At 34.7% G+C, this 17,471-nt stretch overlaps 4 protein-coding genes across 5 annotated transcripts; 3 read left to right on the top strand and 1 right to left on the bottom strand.

The window, feature by feature from the left end:
* Positions 1-5,284: 5,284 nt before the first annotated feature.
* On the bottom strand, positions 5,285-9,923 carry LOC106345504 (amino acid transporter ANT1-like). Its single transcript, XM_013784705.3, has 3 exons — positions 9,130-9,923; positions 6,365-7,012; positions 5,285-5,928 (listed from the first exon to the last, which is right to left on the bottom strand). The coding sequence occupies exons 1-3, from the start codon at positions 9,364-9,366 to the stop codon at positions 5,521-5,523; spliced, it is 1,293 nt and encodes a 430-aa protein (XP_013640159.1). The 5' UTR covers positions 9,367-9,923; the 3' UTR covers positions 5,285-5,520.
* A 755-nt stretch (positions 9,924-10,678) lies between these two features.
* On the top strand, positions 10,679-15,393 carry LOC106454168 (uncharacterized protein At1g43920, Chloroplastic-like). Of its 2 annotated transcripts, none has more exons than XM_048759248.1 (3): positions 10,679-10,977; positions 11,495-11,987; positions 12,066-15,393. In XM_048759248.1, exon 3 carries the CDS (start codon positions 14,060-14,062, stop codon positions 15,320-15,322), a length of 1,263 nt encoding a protein of 420 aa, XP_048615205.1. In that variant the 5' UTR covers positions 10,679-10,977; positions 11,495-11,987; positions 12,066-14,059; the 3' UTR covers positions 15,323-15,393. The 2 variants fall into 2 exon arrangements, with proteins under 2 accessions (XP_048615205.1, XP_048615206.1); XM_048759249.1 differs by having other exon boundaries at positions 10,736-10,977.
* LOC125587344 (glutathione S-transferase T3-like) lies at positions 12,432-12,986 on the top strand. Its single transcript, XM_048757606.1, has one exon. It carries the CDS (start codon positions 12,432-12,434, stop codon positions 12,984-12,986), a length of 555 nt encoding a protein of 184 aa, XP_048613563.1.
* Positions 15,394-16,935: 1,542 nt separating the features above from the next.
* Positions 16,936-17,439, top strand: LOC106454167 (glutathione S-transferase T3-like). The gene has a single exon (XM_013896330.1). The coding sequence runs from the start codon at positions 16,936-16,938 to the stop codon at positions 17,437-17,439; it is 504 nt and encodes a 167-aa protein (XP_013751784.1).
* The last annotated feature ends 32 nt before the right edge of the window (positions 17,440-17,471 follow it).

Consider the following 17,471-nt stretch of genomic DNA (forward strand, 5'->3'; position numbering starts at 1 on the left):
ATTTCCGATACCTCTTTTGTGGCATTCCTTCGCAGTTTTCCGTATGAACTCCTTTCCCACAAAGCATAGAAAATTAACTCTTTTTGACGAATAGTCAATTTCTTTTTCCTCTTACGGAGGCCACTAACATTTTCAGCTTCCATTGGCGCTGGTACAAAATAGTTAAACCCAAATTTAAATATGACTTTCTACTATAACAATCCAACTCATTATAGTGTCCACGTTCCTACTAGTGTTTCAGGTAACGATCTAAAAATGGATGTATACAATAGGTCTATTCATAAGTTTAATGAAACTATTTACGTAAATTTATTTGTTTGATTAAGATATTAGGTTAAAATACTGTAAAGGTAGATCTATAGATAAACAATTTAGAATATGAAAATTTTCATTATGACATATTTAATTACATCATAGATTTTATTAAATAAATATTGTGATTTAGTTTACCTGGATCTTCAACCAAGTGATCAACATTTTGTTCAGGCTCTTCCATCGGTGGGCTTGAGTTCAAATCGATGACATTATCAGCTTCGACTGGCGCTGATTACAAAATAGTTAAACCCAGATTAAAAAATGAATTTCTAATATTACAATCCAACTCATTATAGTTCCAAGTTCCTACTAGTGTTCCATATGCAACGATCTAAAAAGGGTCATCAATAGATGTATACAATATTCTTATATGCATGCTTTAATTCATTATTTCTATAAATGAAACAATTTACGTAAATTTATTTGTTTGAGATCTTAATTATGTTAAAGCACTGGAAACGTATATCTATAGATAAATAATTTAGAATATGAAAAAATTGTCATTATAACATATTCCATCACATCTTAGATTCATTAAAAAATATTTTGATTTAGTTTACCTGGATCTTCAACCAAGTGATCAACATTTTGTTCAGGCTCTTCCATGGGTGGGCTTGAGTTCAAATCGATGACATAATCAGCTTCGACTGGCGCTTATACAAAATAGTTAAACCGGAATTAAAAAATGAATTTCTAATATTACAATCCAATTCATTATAGTTTCCATGTTCATATGAGTGTTCTATGCAACGCTCTAAAAAGGGTCAATAGATGTTTACAATATTCCTATATGGCTATATGCATGCTTTTATTCATTAGTTTTATAAATGAAACTATTTAAGTAAATTTATTTCTTTGAGATATTATGTTAAAGCACTGTAAACGTATATCTATAGATAAATAATTTAGAATATGAAAATTGTCATTATAACATATTTCATTACATCTTAGATTTATTAAATAAATATTGTGATTTAGTTTACCTGGATCTTCAACCAAGTGATCAACATTTTGTTCAGGCTCTTCCATCGGTGGGCTTGAGTTCAAATCGATGACATAATCAGCTTCGACTGGCGCTTATACAAAATAGTTAAACCGAAATTAAAAAATGAATTTCTAATATTACAATCCAACTCATTATAGTTTACATGTTCATATGAGTGTTCCATGCAGCGATCTAAAAAGGGTCAATAGATGTTTACAATATTCCTATATGGCTATATGCATGCTTTTATTCATTAGTTTTATAAATGAAACTATTTACATAAATTGATTTGTTTGATTAAGATATTAGGTTCAAGTACTGTAAACGTATATCTGTAGATTAATAATTTAGAATATGAAAATTGTCATTATAGCACATTTCATTACATCTTATATTTATTAAATAAATATTGTGATTTAGTTTACCTGGAACTTCAACCAAGTGATTAACATTTTGTTCAGGGTCTTCCATGGGTGGGCTTGAGTTCAAATTGATGACATAATCAGCTTCGACTGGCGTTGATATAAAATAGTTAAACCCAAATTAAAAAAAATGAATTTCTACTACTACAATCCAACTGATTATAGTTTCCACGTTCCTACGAGTGTGCCATGCAGCGATCTAAAAAAGGTCAATAGATGTATATAATATTCTTATATGCATGCTTTAATTCATTAGTTTTATAAATGAAACTATTACGTAAATTTGTCTGTTTGATTAAGATATTAGGCTAAAGTACTGGAAACGTATATCTATAGATAAATAATTTAGAATATGAAAACTGTCATTATGACATATTTAATTACATCTTATATTTATTAATAAATATTGTGATTTAGTTTACCTGGATCTTCAACCAAGTGATCAACATTTTGTTCAGGCTCTTCCATGGGTGGGCTTGAGTTCAAATCAATGACATAATCAGCTTCGACTGGCGCTGATACAAAATAGTTAAACCCAAATTTTAAAAAAAAAATGAATTTCTAGTATTACAATCCAACTCATTATAGTTTCCACGTTCCAACGAGTGTGTCATGCAGCTATCTAAAAAAGGTCAAAAGATGTATATAATATTCTTATATGCATGCTTTAATTCATTAGTTTTATAAATGAAACTATTTACGTAAGTTTGTCTGCTTGGTTAAGATATTAGGCTAAAGTACTGGTCTACTGGAAACGTATATCTATAGATAAATAATTTAGAATATAAAAATTATCATTATGACATATTTAATTACATCTTATATTTATTAATAAATATTGTGATTTAGTTTACCTAGATCTTCAACCAAGTGATCAACATTTTGTTCAGGCTCTTCCATGGATGGGCTTGAGTTCAAATCGATGCCAATGGAATGTTTTGAGGATAATGCATTACTCGACATTGCAATGTTATTTAAATCAAGCCAATTATTTTTATTGTTTGGAGGTAAGATTACCAAGCATGGAAGTTTACTCAGAATCCATGTAGTATTTATATATATGAAGGTGAAACTTTTGACTCCCCTCTATTTTTTTCTAAATAAAGAATAGCATAGAAAAATATTTAAAATATTTCCTACATTGTGTCTTCAACGACATTTAATTCCAAAGACCAAGACATGAAACATTTATGACTCTATAGTCAATGATAGAAACGAGCAACCATTTATCTGAGGAACACATTAATTTTCTTTTTCGGTCAATTTTTTCATGACAGTAATTAAATTCTTACTGCGGTCAAAGAAAGTGAAACCTAACCACCAGTTTAAGTGTGTAAAGGATTCTCTCATCACTTAGAGAGAGAAAGAGAGAACGCAGAGGGGTTCGGCGGTCGGCTGGCGCGTAAGCGTCCGTGCCGTCGCCAGGACCCGCCGTGGTTAAGACCGTAGTGTTTTGAGTAATTTCTCCGAGAGGTGGATGCTCTCACAGATCCGTCGGCGCCGGTCTTTTGTCTCTGTGGCGGGGAAGCTTCCTCAGTTCCGTCGTCATCGGCTCTAGTGTCCGGGGGGATGAGGGCTCCTACAGCCTTGCGTCGCCGGATTTTGGTCCCTACTCTTTAGGGTTCAGTTTTTATCTCAGTTGTCTGTTTCTTTCTGTTTTTTGTATTTCGTTTCGGTTTGAGTGTGTTTGTCGGGCGAGAGTGAAGTGCTCCGGCGGAAAGGGTGTTGGTGTATGCGATGCTTTCTTTTGGGGATTGCAGTTTAAGGTGGTGGATGAGATCTCGCTACGGCGATCGATTCTCTCCAGTTTCTAGAGTCCCAAAGATGGTCTGAGGTGAAGGTTTGACGGAACGATGGAGTTCCGGTCTGGCTTGGGTGATCCGATGGTGGGATCTCCGGCGACGACGAGAAGCGGTGGTGACGCGAAGATCTCGCGACGTGTGTACCCTTGACGGCGAGGATTGCAACATGTGTCCAAGCAGCAAAAAGACGGATTTGCGAGGCGGCCGTGCCCATCTCGTTTGGTCTCTAGGGTTTCTATCAAGTTGGACCGTATGTTTAGGCCCAATTGAGGAATTAGGTTTGTTGGGCACTAGGTTTGTATTGGGCTTGACCCATCTCTTTTAATATTAAAATCCTTTAGACGGAAAAAAAAAATAAAATTCTTACTATTATACGATTCAACTGAAATTTAGTTAATAGTTTAATGAAGGGTAAACAGAAGAAGAGATGATAAACATGGATAGGATTCATACTACATTAAAAGTATTAATGACTGCTGAGTATTTCATTTAGTTGTTTTAGTGATATAGATAAATGAATAATAAATTTTTTAAATATTGTTTATTGTAGATAACACTTTTATAGTAAAAAAATACTATCATTTTACATTTTTAAATGCTATCATTGAAACCTAGCTAGTACTGTCTTCATTATTCAAAATTAACTTAAAATGGCATATTGATAAATGTAGAGTAATATATGGATATTTAACTTTTTAGCATCACCCATCTTTGATACCATATTTTCACTATATCTTCTTGAATCTTATTTTATACGTTTAACATATCAAATATTTCTTGATATGTCATTGAGCTTGACCATCTTTAATTTTAGAACTTGACGATACATGTCGCTTATATGTTGGTTATAAGCTCACGAGATTAATACGAATGTTTGGAAACTTAAATGTTGCCATCATAGTTTAGTTTATATAAAATGCTAACAATTTAAATGAATAAGATGAAAATAACATTTTTACAGGGAAAGCACGTTAACATTTATATGAAGTATAATTAAGTTCACTAATTTCTTTTAAAATTTTGTTTTTTCATTGTATGTTTTATGGTTACTTTACTTTTAACATTGTATATTCACTATTTTTTTTTAAAAAAAACTTATCCTATTTTTGAAACTTTAATCTATTTATCAAAATTGTAATTTGATATTTCAAAAGTATAAAATAATCAGATAACTTTATTCCTAAATAGCATCTTGATGCTCATTATTTTTGCATATCATATTAATCAACAAAACTATATGGGCAACAAACCCCTAAATATACACTTGTGTCTTTTTTTTCTTAACATAATAACTTTATTGATATCAGATCAACGTAACATATTACATGAAACATGCGTTACATCAAACATGTTATTAAGAAGAATTTTTAACCGAGACAACAGTAATACGATGCTTCCTACCGCATTAGTATGACATACTGATTCGCTAACTTTCCTCCACTTCATTCTAGGTATTTTATGATCTTTCTTGTGGTTTTCAATTCTTGTGAGTAAATCTCGTTTTTTTCTAAAAAGATCATTGGATGCGATCCATCAGTTACATCGCAATCCGTTCCAAACACTTTCGCTGCATGAGACATGCTTTGTTATAAATATCCATTACATTGAAATTATTTTGCTTTGGAACCGATAAATTAAAGCCATAGCAACATCTGACGCCGTATTGCTTTAGAATCTTCGCTCTCTAATAAAATCAGTGATGTCTTAGTGCTGTCTTCGTGTGTCTTAAAATAAGTCTAATCGAAAAGACATTCTTTGAGACAGTTGGTTATAGACTTATATAAAGACTGTATACTTGTGTATAGTTTGTGTGATGATCTATGTCTGTCCAAGTAAATATTTAAATACAACCAATCATGCTTTCGCGGGAACTAGCAAAACAATATGTTGTCACCATTTCTATTGACACCCAATTAAATGATCATACAACAGTGGATAGCTTCATGTAAATTCGTTGGATGTCTTCGTTTTACACAGATTCACTTGTTTTCTTGTTTTACAATCCAGCGACGGTGTTGTATGTACCATAGACAGCAAAGAGCAACCCGCAAATCACGATGAACACATCAACAGATTTGTTCCATAGATTTAGCGATGGACCGAGCAGCGTGAGGTGATAGGAAGCAGGTAACACAAATGAAATGAGTGCACACACTGTACTTCCAACCAGAGATGCAAATGTACCAAACCCCGGGACTAGGGACGCGATTCCTGCGAGTCCTACCACCAAAAGCATCCTCGTGGTGAAGATTACATATTTGGAGACTGAACTTGTCTCGTGATGATGATGATGACGACGATGCTTTTGAAGGCACTCGATCCTTTTCAGTTTCTGCTCTATGATCTCGTTAAGCGGATGTACCATGATCGGGAATGTAAACGTCAATCCCACACATAAGCCAATCTGTTCAAACCCAAAAAGGCATTTATTACTCCCTCAATATACATGATTTTAGTTGTTTCATAATATAAGATATTTTGACATATCTAGGTAACTTTATCTTTTTTAAAAGCTATATAACTAATTATATTTGTAATATTCTCATTTATAACTAAATAAATTATATTGAATTATATTTTTATTTTTAAGATTCTCATTTATAACTAAATAAATTATATTGAATTATATTTTTGTGTTACTTTTAGATTTCTTAATATATATATGCATTGGTCTAAAACATCTTCTAATATGAAATATAAAGAGTAAAAGGTAAGATTCTTAACTGTTCAAGTAGCACTCTTAACCAAGACAGAGCATACGACGACAACCATAATGATGATATACGAGAAATATAGTCTATACAAAGCATCAAAAACATTTGGAATGGCATAGTTTTTACCTGCACTGCGATGGCAGACCAATTATTTGGGAGGTTAAGCGTGATGATATCCTTAGTTTCATCTCCATAAGCCATATAACCACAAAACCCAAACAACACGTAGACAAACGTAATCCCAGCAAGCACTTTACCTAACAACTTAGGGAAAGATTCTCTCTCCCTCATAGACCCTTCAAGAGCCAGCGTCATTGCAAAACCTTCAAAACAAAACACAGCAACTCCTCCTGCGAACGGTAAACCACCAACGGTAGACGCAATAGCTGTTCTGTCACTAAACGAGAAGTCTCCACCAACCACCATCTCCACGTTTTCTTTCACGACGAAACACATGGCTATGATGTTGCATATATCGGCAAAGATGCTGAAAGGCGAGAGAGCTGATAAAGAAGTGATCCATGATAATGCAACCTCGATTGGAACCAGAATCAAGATGAAAGAGACCATGGTTAATCCATATGAGCTGAATATGGATGAGAGGTTACGTCCTATGAACACTAGATACGCTACTGATCCACCGCATTGAGCAGTGAATATGAGGAACTCGGTCAGGTATCGACCTTTTGTTCCCATGCATTTGAATCCTAAGTCACCATACGTTTTTGAATCTTCTTGTCCTTCTTCTGATTCTAGCTTATCTCTGCACTGAATCTGCAATACATATATCAAAAACATTAATCCAGAGTGTTTTAGTGAAGACTATACAAAAAACTGCATTTAATTTTTGTCTACAGTTCCAATTTTTTTTCAGCTTTAAAATTATCAATTTTATATTAATTTTAAAACAAAAAAAAAATAAAAATTATAACTGAATATTTTTGTTTTTTTTTTTATTCTAGAAATACAACTCATACAATTACCACGTAGTTTCACCAACTAATAGAAATTAGTTATTTCATATTCAGTATCTTTTAAAAAAAAGAAACAAAATATTGTCAATATATCATGATACTAAAATAAAAAAACATAAAAAAAAAATAAAAAATAGTACTTGTTGAAAAAAAAAGAATTTTTTTAAAAATATTTTCAACGCCGTTAGCAAAATACTAAACCCTAAACCCTAAATCCTAAATTCTAAACCATAAACCCTTTGGTAAATCCTAAACCCTTAGGTAAACAATAAACCTTGGACAAATCATAAATCTTAAATCAAAAACAATAAACGCTAAATCTTAAAAACACTAAACCCTAAATTCTAAACCCTAAACCCTTTGGTAAACCCGAAACCCTTGGGTAAACCATAAACCTTGGATAAATCCTAAATCTTAAATCAAAAACAATAAACACTAAATGTTAAAAACACTAAACCCTTAATCCTAACATTTAAACCCTTGGATTTAGTATTTTTAAGATTTAGTGTTTAGTGTTTTTGATTTTTTGATTTAGGATTTAGAATTTATTCAAGAGTTTATGGTTTATTCAAGAGTTTAGGATTTATAATTTAGGGTTTAGGGTTTACGATTTAGGGTTTAGTGTTTTGCTGATGGCGTTAAAAATATTTTTTTTAAGTTTTTTTTTTGCAACTAGTACTATTTTTTATTTATTTTACTTTATTATTTTAAAATTATGATATAAATTAACAATATTTTATTTCTTTTTTAAAAAAATACTAAATATGAAATAACTAATTTATATTGGTTGGTGACCTACATGCCCAAGAATAACCCTAATTACAACTACAACAAAAAATGTTTTAAGCCGATTTAAGAAGATTTAAGCCGAAGCTCCATTGATTTTCAAGGGACAATACCAACGACTAACATGATTCCAGTTTTCTAGTAAACCTAATTTTATCTTCGTTTGGAAATTTTCTAATGAACTTAATTCCATCTTCGTTTGGAAAATCAGTAATAACAATTAATACATGTAGAATGGATTTAGGTTTTGTCCCGAGTTCTTCTCTGCCATCAGAGTACCACTGCTTGGTTTACACAAAAAAAAAAAAAAAAAGTTTAAACCCCATATATCTACAGAGTACCACTGCTAATGCATATAACATTTTCTTCGAAACGTTTGAAGGTTATATATCAATCTATATCTCAACCAATCATCTACAGTAAAACCTCTATAAATTAATAATGTTATGACTTTAAAATTTTATTAATTTATAGAGATATTAATTTACAAAAATTTCTTTATTTAAATTTCTTATTATAAGATATATTTATTCTAAAATAAGAAAAATATTTGATTTTATTATATAGACATTAATTGTTATTTTTTTAAATTTGACATTTATATTAATTTTATTATATTATTCGATGTATATAATATATATTGCATAGAACTTAAATGTGGTTTTAAATATAATATTATTAAATCTCATCAAAAATATATTAAGTATTAAAAAAATATAAAGATAATTCCATTGTGAATATAAAAAAATAATATAATAATAGGTTCTTACTTATATAAAATATGAATACATATAAATTATTAATTTATAATTTTAATGGGACCATGTATTTACATAGAATTTTCTAAAAATTATTATCTTACAAATTTTGAACCAGCAAGTTAGAACCGGCGAAATTTATTAATTTATAGAAATTATTAATTTATCGACTATTAATTTATAGAGGTTCTACTGTAAATTGTTTTTTTTTTTTTTTTTTTTGTAGATTGTGATATGATTTTAGGAGATCATGAACAATTTTGATAATTGCAAGAGAGAAATCAACTTCTCTCAGGATTAATATGCTACCATAGAAAACCAAATAGAATTTCATTTCAGGTGAAGAAGATCAATGAGGGAGAAAGGAACTAACGAGGAGGAGCATGGAGTAATATGTTGCGAAACCGATGATAATGACGCCGAGAGAGCCCGCGAACCATCCAGCGACGCGAAATGCGTAAGGGAGGCCAAGGACGCCTGTACCGACGATAGAGACTATAATGTTTCCGAGCGTCTGAATAGCCGACGTTCTGTCCCCGGAAGAAGGAGAATTCAGTAGCGGAAGAGATGCATCGATATCGTCGTCCGCCGCCACGTCCTTGATCGCCATCGCTGTTGGAACTGTTTTTTGGACAAATGGCTATGGCCAATATTCCGGTGAATTTTTCGAGCAATTTGATTGTCGAAATGACCGGATTGTGGAATCGTAGGATTCATTGTTATGAGCACTATGGTATAGTGTAATCATATATCAAAAACGAAGTTCGTTTGAATGAGAAATGAAAGTCTAAAATAGATTATTTGTAAAATATCTATATTAGAATTATGAGGTAAGAAACCTCTTGTGTTTAAAATGGAGAAGTTATAACAAAGTTATAAAAAACTTTGTAAACACTTTGGTGTGTTAAGAAAAGAGATGTTTGGGCTGGACTGAGATTTATTTGCTTAGCCCAAAGTCTATTGCTAATTATCTTACAAATAATAAAGCAAAAGATCTCTTTGTCTCTCGTCTTTGACTAACGTCTTTGACCAATAATGAATTTGATTTTGGATTCAATGCTGTAACATATGGAGAATCAATACAGCCCATGATTTCATAATAGAATCAAAATTAAAATCTCCATTTAGTGCTTTGTGATGCACGTTATTTTATGAGGCTATATAAAGCCATGCTCTTCTCATTCTAGAGATATCTAATACAAACAAAACCACTTTCTCCTATTTTTTCTTTTTGTGTCTGAGAGTATAACATAGAAATAGGTTCGACAGGCTTTGGTTCTCAAGTGCTGTGAGACTGAAGATATAGGCAGTTGTATCCTGGGATTCTTAAACGTATCAAACCGGCACACTACGGGCGTTTAAAGGATTAAGGAAAGAGATCTAATCTCGACTCTGCTTCAACCTAGTTCTTTTCAAACTACGGTATTATTTTGTTGTATTTTTTATTCATGTTATTTGTAATTTTTTTTTTTTTGCTTTACATATCAAATATGCCTATCTAGTAAATTTGGTGCCTACAATCGCCATCGCCTAGTATTTTATTTTTATTTTTATTTTTGGAGGGCTTCTAGATTGCTCTCCGATAATATGGAGACGTGCGAACTCCTCCTCTGGCCGCCTTTATTATAGAACCCGCCAAATATTTTCTCCTCCTTATATATATGACGTGGCGTCCCGAAACGTCGCACCACGCGATCCGTGGATAGATAATGAAGTGAAGGCAAATACAATATCCCATATATTTTTAGTTTCCAACGATTTCTTTCTATTTTTAAAATGTAAAATAATTGAACTCTAATAGTTGTCTTACAATAATAAATGATGTTATATACTCTTCTTTTTCTAGTTGATCGATCTTGTAGGTAGGGTTGGTCTACGAAGCTTATTTAATAACCGGTTATTAGAGCAGGTCCATCGGTGAGTTCTTCTAACACCAACCGCAACGGAGGCACGTTGGGAGTCCTTAGCCGCTAAACCGATGTATTATGCAATTTTATAATAATATTTAGGTTAAGATAACTAAGGATGAGTCCGTAGATAAGGAGTCGAAGGACTTGATCCTTGTGCACGTGGCGGAGGGTGATAGGGCTGGGTCGCATATGTGTTTTGTTTTGGGAAAAAAAAATCATTCAACCGAAGCCGAGGAAAAAAAAACAAAGCTCTCGACGAAAAGGCGATATCGTTGTGGTTCCTCGATCGTGTTCTTCCACGAAGATCCAAGGTAAATCGTTGTCTTCTGTGGTCGATCTAATGCTTAAACTAGGTTTTATGATGTTATCGTCTCAATTTAGGGTTCGTTTTCCGTTTCAATCGATTTGGGGATACTTTCGATTTAGGGTTTCAAAAAAATTTTGGGTTTTCAATTGATTTCCGGTTCTTTTGGCTTCAACTTATTCAAAACGTTCTCGGTTTCAATCTAAGGGATCTTCGTATTTGTTCTTAAACATGTTTCGATTTCGGTTTCGAAACACCAATTTGTTTTCAATCGATTTGAACGTCTATTTGTTTTCTTATTACGGTTTATATGTGTTTGGTTTTTAGTTTGCGTATCTGTATGGTTTGGCTATTCTTATCTTGTTGTCTGTTAAAGTCGAAAACTCAATCTTGGATGCCCTCTGTAGTGTTGCCTATCTTGTTTTATTAGTTCTCGTTCTCGTTATTCTGTTTTGTTGCTCTGTAGTCTTATTGCTCTTTAATAATCCTTCTTCTTTGCTTACAAATTATCTTTTTTTTTTCAGGTCAACCAACCATGGGACAAGACTATAGCTACAGCCAGCCTTCTTCATCTTCGGAGTTTGACATGACCTCCCTACTCTTAGCAGAAGGTGAAGCCTACGCGGATGAAGCTGAGAGTAGCTACACAATTGAAGAGCCGGTTCAGTACCCACTGCAACCTGAGGCAGATGAAGGCATCCCGACGACATGCTATTGTGGTGCTGAGCCAGTTGTTGAAACTTCGTACACTCCTAGAGATCCAGGCAGAAGGTACTTCTCGTGCGTCAACATTGACGATGGAGACTGTCACATTTGGAAGTGGTGGGATGTGGCGATCATGGAGGAGATGTGTGACGTTCAGAGAAAAATCAGGCTGCTCAAGGATCAATTCTTTGAGACTGACCAGAAGGTGGCAAAGCTAGAGAAGACCATTGGTTTGTTACGTAAGAACAATTCAGGGGTTGCAAAGGGAGTTTGTCTACTGGTCATGGTAATAACGGTCATGATTTTGTGCTGGTAAGTTACTATCCTTAGTTTAGGTAATTTATTTGAATAAAAAAATACTTGTAACTCTTTTCTGTTATGTGTTTTCAGGAAGAGCTTTGGAGGATTTAAGCCACAACGTCTCAACTCGAGATTGTCTTGCCAGGTACGATCTTGCTGCTGCTTAATAAAAACCAACACTTCACTGTTTTTTAAGTTTGCGTATAGTTTAGATATTGTCTTTGAATAAAAAAAACATATTAGGATGATTTAATGGTACTTTGCTTCCTAACTCCTTAGATTTGATAGGTTTTAAAAGTTAGCAGTAGAGAACTTATTAGGATGATTTGATTGGTGCTTAAATGCTAGTTTACTTTCTATCTGCCAAAGTACTCCGAACATAAATGTTTTTTACATCTACTTCGCTTACTTAAGGGCCTGTGTTGCTAATAGAGTGACGCAGACCATCCTCTAAACATGAATGATACAACTGGGTATGTTAATCTTTTGTATAGTCAATGTTCAGTTGACCTTGAGTCACCCGAACCTGCTTGGTTCGGTAGTCAAGGTCCTGGTGAGTCTCCTGTCGAGTCTGGTGTCGAGCCCACTATCAAGGAGAGGAGGAAATGGTCCCCTAGAGAGGATAAAATCTTGATTAGTGCGTGGCTTAACACCAGCAAAGACGCTGTAGTCAGCAATGACCAGAAAGCCCAAAATTTCTGGAAGAGGATTTTGGACTACTACAACGCAAGCCCTCTCCTTGTTGGGATATTACCTAGAGAGCTTCGCCAGTGCAAGCAGAGGTGGGCTAGGATTAACGAGCAAGTGAGTAAATTCGTAGGATGCTATGATGCAGCTTTGAGGGAGCAGAGAAGTGGCCAAAATGATGATGATGTGATGAAAGCTGCCCTCGACAATTTCTGTGATGCTTACGGTTACAAGTTCAATCTTGAACATGGGTGGAGGGAGCTGACGAATGACCAGAAATGGTGCTCAACCTATGTTTCTAAAGACGGTGGGAAGGACAAGTGAAAACATGTGGTGGACGTTGATAGAGAAGATGAAGTTGGAGAACCTGAGGCTAGACCAATGGATGTCAAAGCTGCTAAAGCTGCTGGGAAGAGGAAGAAGAATGGCACGGAAGAAGAGATGTCACAGCTACAGGCCATATTAGAGATGAAGGATAAACTCCAAAAGCAGAAAATTCTGGATCGTTTACTTGCCAAGAGAGATCCACTCTCTGAGATGGAGTCATCTCTAACATCTTAGGATGATAGTAAGGTTTTAATGTGTGTATTGGGTAGTTGCTTTAGTTACATGTGCGTATTGCTTTTGTTACATGTGCGTTCTGCTTTTGTGCGTTGTCCTTTTATGCTTTATACTAACTCTTGTCTTTTGTGTTGTTTCAGGTTCAGCAGTAACTCACAAGGACGAAGTCACGGAGTTGTGAAAGTTGTAGTACCGCATGTGAGCCAAGTCACGGGTTCTTGTGTTTCAGTTTAAGTATCTCTCTTTGCTTCTTTAGCTAGTTATCTCTTTTGCTTTGTTTCTCTGAACTCGAAGTTGTTTCCTTTTCTTCTCTTTTGCTACTACTATAAAATCTTGTTGTACTCTGGTGGCTACAACTCTCGTTGCCACAACTGTAATCTCGAACAATTTGTAATATCGGTCTCATTACTGCTTTCACTATTAGGTAACTGCATTATTATTCATTTATATGCTTCTCTTATATTAGATTAAACTTGTATCAAACTTGTATCAAAACTTGTAGTACAACTTGTATTAAAACTCGTATCAAAACATGTATCAGAACTTCTAGTAAAACTTGTATAAAAAGTTGTAGTAAAATTTGTATTAAACTTCTATCAAAAATTTCTACTAAAATTTGTATTAAACTTCTATCAAAACGTGTATTCAAACTTGTAGTAATTCAATTATTAATTATAATTTCAGCCATTGTTTTTACTTGTATGAAATTAATTGAACAAGGTAAAAATTTAGCTCATAGATAACTGTTACCTTTTTAAAAAAAAACTGTACATAATTTGAACTAATATATTAAAAATTTATACAATATTTTTATTTTTCAAACAGGATACATAGAAATGTCATCTTCATCTTATGAATTCGAAGAGAGATTGGACGAAGTTTTCGATGAAATATTCGAAGATACTTTCAACAACATAGTGGAGGCCCAATCCATACCGCAAAGAACACGTGCTTATGTTGAACGAAACCGCGAAGGAGGACACGACCACTTATGGAATGACTACTTCAGCGAAGATTGTACATTCGCCCCACATTTATTCAGACGCCGTTTTCGCATGAATAAGGAATTATTCTTGCGTATTGTCCATGGCCTATCAGAGTGGTTTCCATTCTTTCAGCAAAGAAGAGATGCAACCGGGAGGTTGGGTCTTTCTCCATTACAAAAATGTACGGCAGCAATTCGTATGCTTGCTTATGGTTCTGCGGCCGACACGGTTGGCGAGTATCTCCGACTTGGTGAGAGCACTGAACTTTCTTGTTTACATAATTTCACTGACGGAATAATACAATTATTTGGAGAAGAGTATCTACGAGGACCCACACCGGAGGATCTTCAACGACTACTCGATATTGGAGAGAAACGAGGGTTTCCTGGGATGGTCGGGAGCATTGACTGTATGCATTGGGAGTGGAAAAATTGCCCAACCGCTTGGAAAGGACAGTACGCACGTGGATCATCAAAACCGACAATTGTCCTAGAGGCTGTAGCTTCACAAGATCTTTGGATCTGGCACGCCTTTTTTGGTCCTCCGGGTACATTAAATGATATTAATGTCCTTGATCGGTCTCCTGTATTTGATGATATTTTAGAAGGTCGAGCTCCCAGGTTAAGGTATGTGGTCAACGGACACATGTATAAGTTGGCATACTACCTCACAGACGGTATATATCTCAAATGGTCAACATTTATCCAATCTATCACACTCCCTCAATCTCCGAAACAAGAGTTATTTGCTAAAGTGCAAGAAGCAGCCCGAAAAGATGTGGAGCGGGCTTTTGGAGTATTGCAAGCTCGATTTGCGATTATGAAAAACCCGGTTCGTACATTGGACAAAGAAAAGATAGGGAAGATTATGAGAGCGTGTATCATACAACACAATATGATAGTTGAAAATGAACGAGATGGTTACAGCCGGTACGATGCAGAAGAATTTGAAGAAGGAGACGTCACCAGAAGTTCAGAGGTCGAAACCAAGAGGCCTACAAATATGAATAATTTGTTTCCCAATCGGAATGATCTTCGTGATAGGCATATGCATGAACGATTGAAGAATGATTTAATCGAAAATATTTGGAACAAATTTGGTGATGAAGATTAATAATTTGTGTATCTTTTCCTTTCATCATTGTATCTTTATTTTTAGTTATGCAATTAACAAAATTTCAATTTCAATTTAATTTTTTTTATTATTATTGCTAAGGACTCCATCTTCAGACACACCATTGGACGACCATTTTTTATTCCAATCCTTAACTATTCAAAAAAAAAGAATATTAATAAAATAATGCTAAGGATTCATTGGTGGAGCACACCATTGCATATGCTCTAAGGCTCCTAACCCAAAAGCGAAAAAAAATTAAATCAAAAAGCCCAAAAAATAACAGAACTGTCCCTTATTTTGGCCTTTTTGGAGCTGATAAGAGGCGCATACGTGGCATGCTCTCATTGCACCGCACCAGTTTTGTCTCTCTTTCTTCGTCGGGGTCGAGTCCGAAAGCGTAGTTCTGTATTTTTTTCTCGGAGTCTCCGTCGTCTCTCTCAAGTCGATCTTCGCTGTCGGACTCTCCTTTATCTCCGTCGTTCCATCGTCTCTCTCAAGTCGATCTTCGCTGTCGGACTCTCCTTTATCTCCGTCGTTCCATCTTCTCTGTCAGTCCGTCGGCTCTCTTGCTCGTCGATGACACCGTCGTCTGTCTCACTATTGCTTCGCTGTCGAACCGTGTTCTCTGTCGATCGGTCCGCCTTCGCCGTCGTGATGGGTTTCGCGTCCACTTCCTCCACGAAGCTTCTCTTCCGGCAGCTCCGTCTTGTTGGGTTTCACCGACATTTCTCATCCTGAGTGTAAGATCACATTCGATCCTTGTTTGTGTTCTCTGTCTATTTTGCGATCCTTGTTTGTGTTCTTGATATTGATGCATGTGATCTGATTTTCTTTTTGAGATGTGTTTTACAATCTTAGATCAGGTTCATGTTTTAGAATCCTTGTTTGTGTTCTTGAGATTGATGAATGTGATCTGATTGTCTTTGGAATAATCTCGGCTCAAATTGGAATAATCTCGGCTCAATTTGGAATATTTTGCTATCCTTGTGTGTTCTTGTAATTGGATTAATATCGGGTGAAATTGGAATGTGGTTGAATCGTATCAATGGTTTATTTTGCGATAGAATAGTTTTAGGTGTAAATAAAAAAAAAAATATAATGGTTCAAACATGATTAAAAATTCATACATAACGTTATGTTCTTAATATATGATTTACTTGTTTTTAGTCTGTTCAAACCTCTGTTTTCTCATACATTTTAGTATGTTCTTTCTTTCTTGGCTGTGTATAAGGGTTGGTGTTGTGAGGAAGAGGCAGTGGAGGTGTTTCATTCATTACGGAACCCACACGAGTCTCTCAGAAACGGCTACAACTTCATCAAAGCAATAGGTAATTACTCTTGTCTTTCTCTTTGATGTTAGATATTTATTAGGTTGAATTAAATGGATTTGATTGTATGCTGCTGTTTGTTAGTTGCGTGGATAGATATTGATTAGGTTGAAGGGAATTACATTTAGTTTTCTTTGTTGTTATAGTTATAGGTAAAGGCATTGATTGCCATTAAAAACACACTAAACTCTCCTTAAGTTTGCATTTAAAATCGAGCAAATCTCACCTTCTCTTTTCATATCTGCTTCTTCTTTCATTATTCATATCTCCTTCTTCTTCGATATGGATCAATTTAGTCAATCCGGTAGCTTTCAAAACCTCTTAAACAATCAACACCCAAACACCTCTTTCTCCTTTCTGACTCGTGAACCTAGTGTAGACTTGTCTTCCTCGGATGCCTCTGTATTCGGAGCACACTGGGCTGATGATGGAAAAGAAGATGAAGTTGTGGTGTCTGACCGTAAAGAAAGGAGGAAGTGGACACCAACTGAAGATACCGTTCTCATAGGAGCTTGGTTAAACACATCCAAAGACCCTGTCGTGGGCAATGAGCAGAAGACAATTGCGTTTTGGAAACGGATTGCCTTCTATGTTGCTTCAAGCCCAAAGCTCTCTGATTTGCAAAAGAGAGAGCCATCCCACTGTAAACAAAGGTGGGGGAAGATCAACGAGGGTGTTTGTAAATTTGTTGGGTGCTATGGAGCTGCAACTAAAGCTAAATCGAGTGGGATGAATGAGGATGATGTCTTGAAGATGGCTCATGAGATCTTCTTTATAAACTTGTGAGAAACAAATTCTCTTCTTCAAAACACAATTCA

The sequence above is a fragment of the Brassica napus genome, chromosome C5, assembly GCF_020379485.1.
Source record: "Brassica napus cultivar Da-Ae chromosome C5, Da-Ae, whole genome shotgun sequence".
Taxonomy (NCBI): Eukaryota; Viridiplantae; Streptophyta; class Magnoliopsida; order Brassicales; family Brassicaceae; genus Brassica; species Brassica napus.

What these genes read in the sequence shown, in the direction of transcription:
- LOC106454167 (XM_013896330.1), top strand. Translation starts at nt 16,936, where the DNA reads ATGGATCAATTTAGTCAATCCGGTAGCTTTCAAAACCTCTTAAACAAT.
- LOC106454168 (XM_048759248.1), top strand. Translation starts at nt 14,060, where the DNA reads ATGTCATCTTCATCTTATGAATTCGAAGAGAGATTGGACGAAGTTTTC.
- LOC125587344 (XM_048757606.1), top strand. Translation starts at nt 12,432, where the DNA reads ATGAATGATACAACTGGGTATGTTAATCTTTTGTATAGTCAATGTTCA.
- LOC106345504 (XM_013784705.3), bottom strand. Translation starts at nt 9,366, where the DNA reads ATGGCGATCAAGGACGTGGCGGCGGACGACGATATCGATGCATCTCTT. An exon ending in ATTACTCCATGCTCCTCCTC is followed by an intron (nt 7,013 to 9,129) that starts GTTAGTTCCTTT and finishes TATGTATTGCAG; the next exon opens with ATTCAGTGCAGAGATAAGCT. An exon ending in GGTCTGCCATCGCAGTGCAG is followed by an intron (nt 5,929 to 6,364) that starts GTAAAAACTATG and finishes GGGTTTGAACAG; the next exon opens with ATTGGCTTATGTGTGGGATT.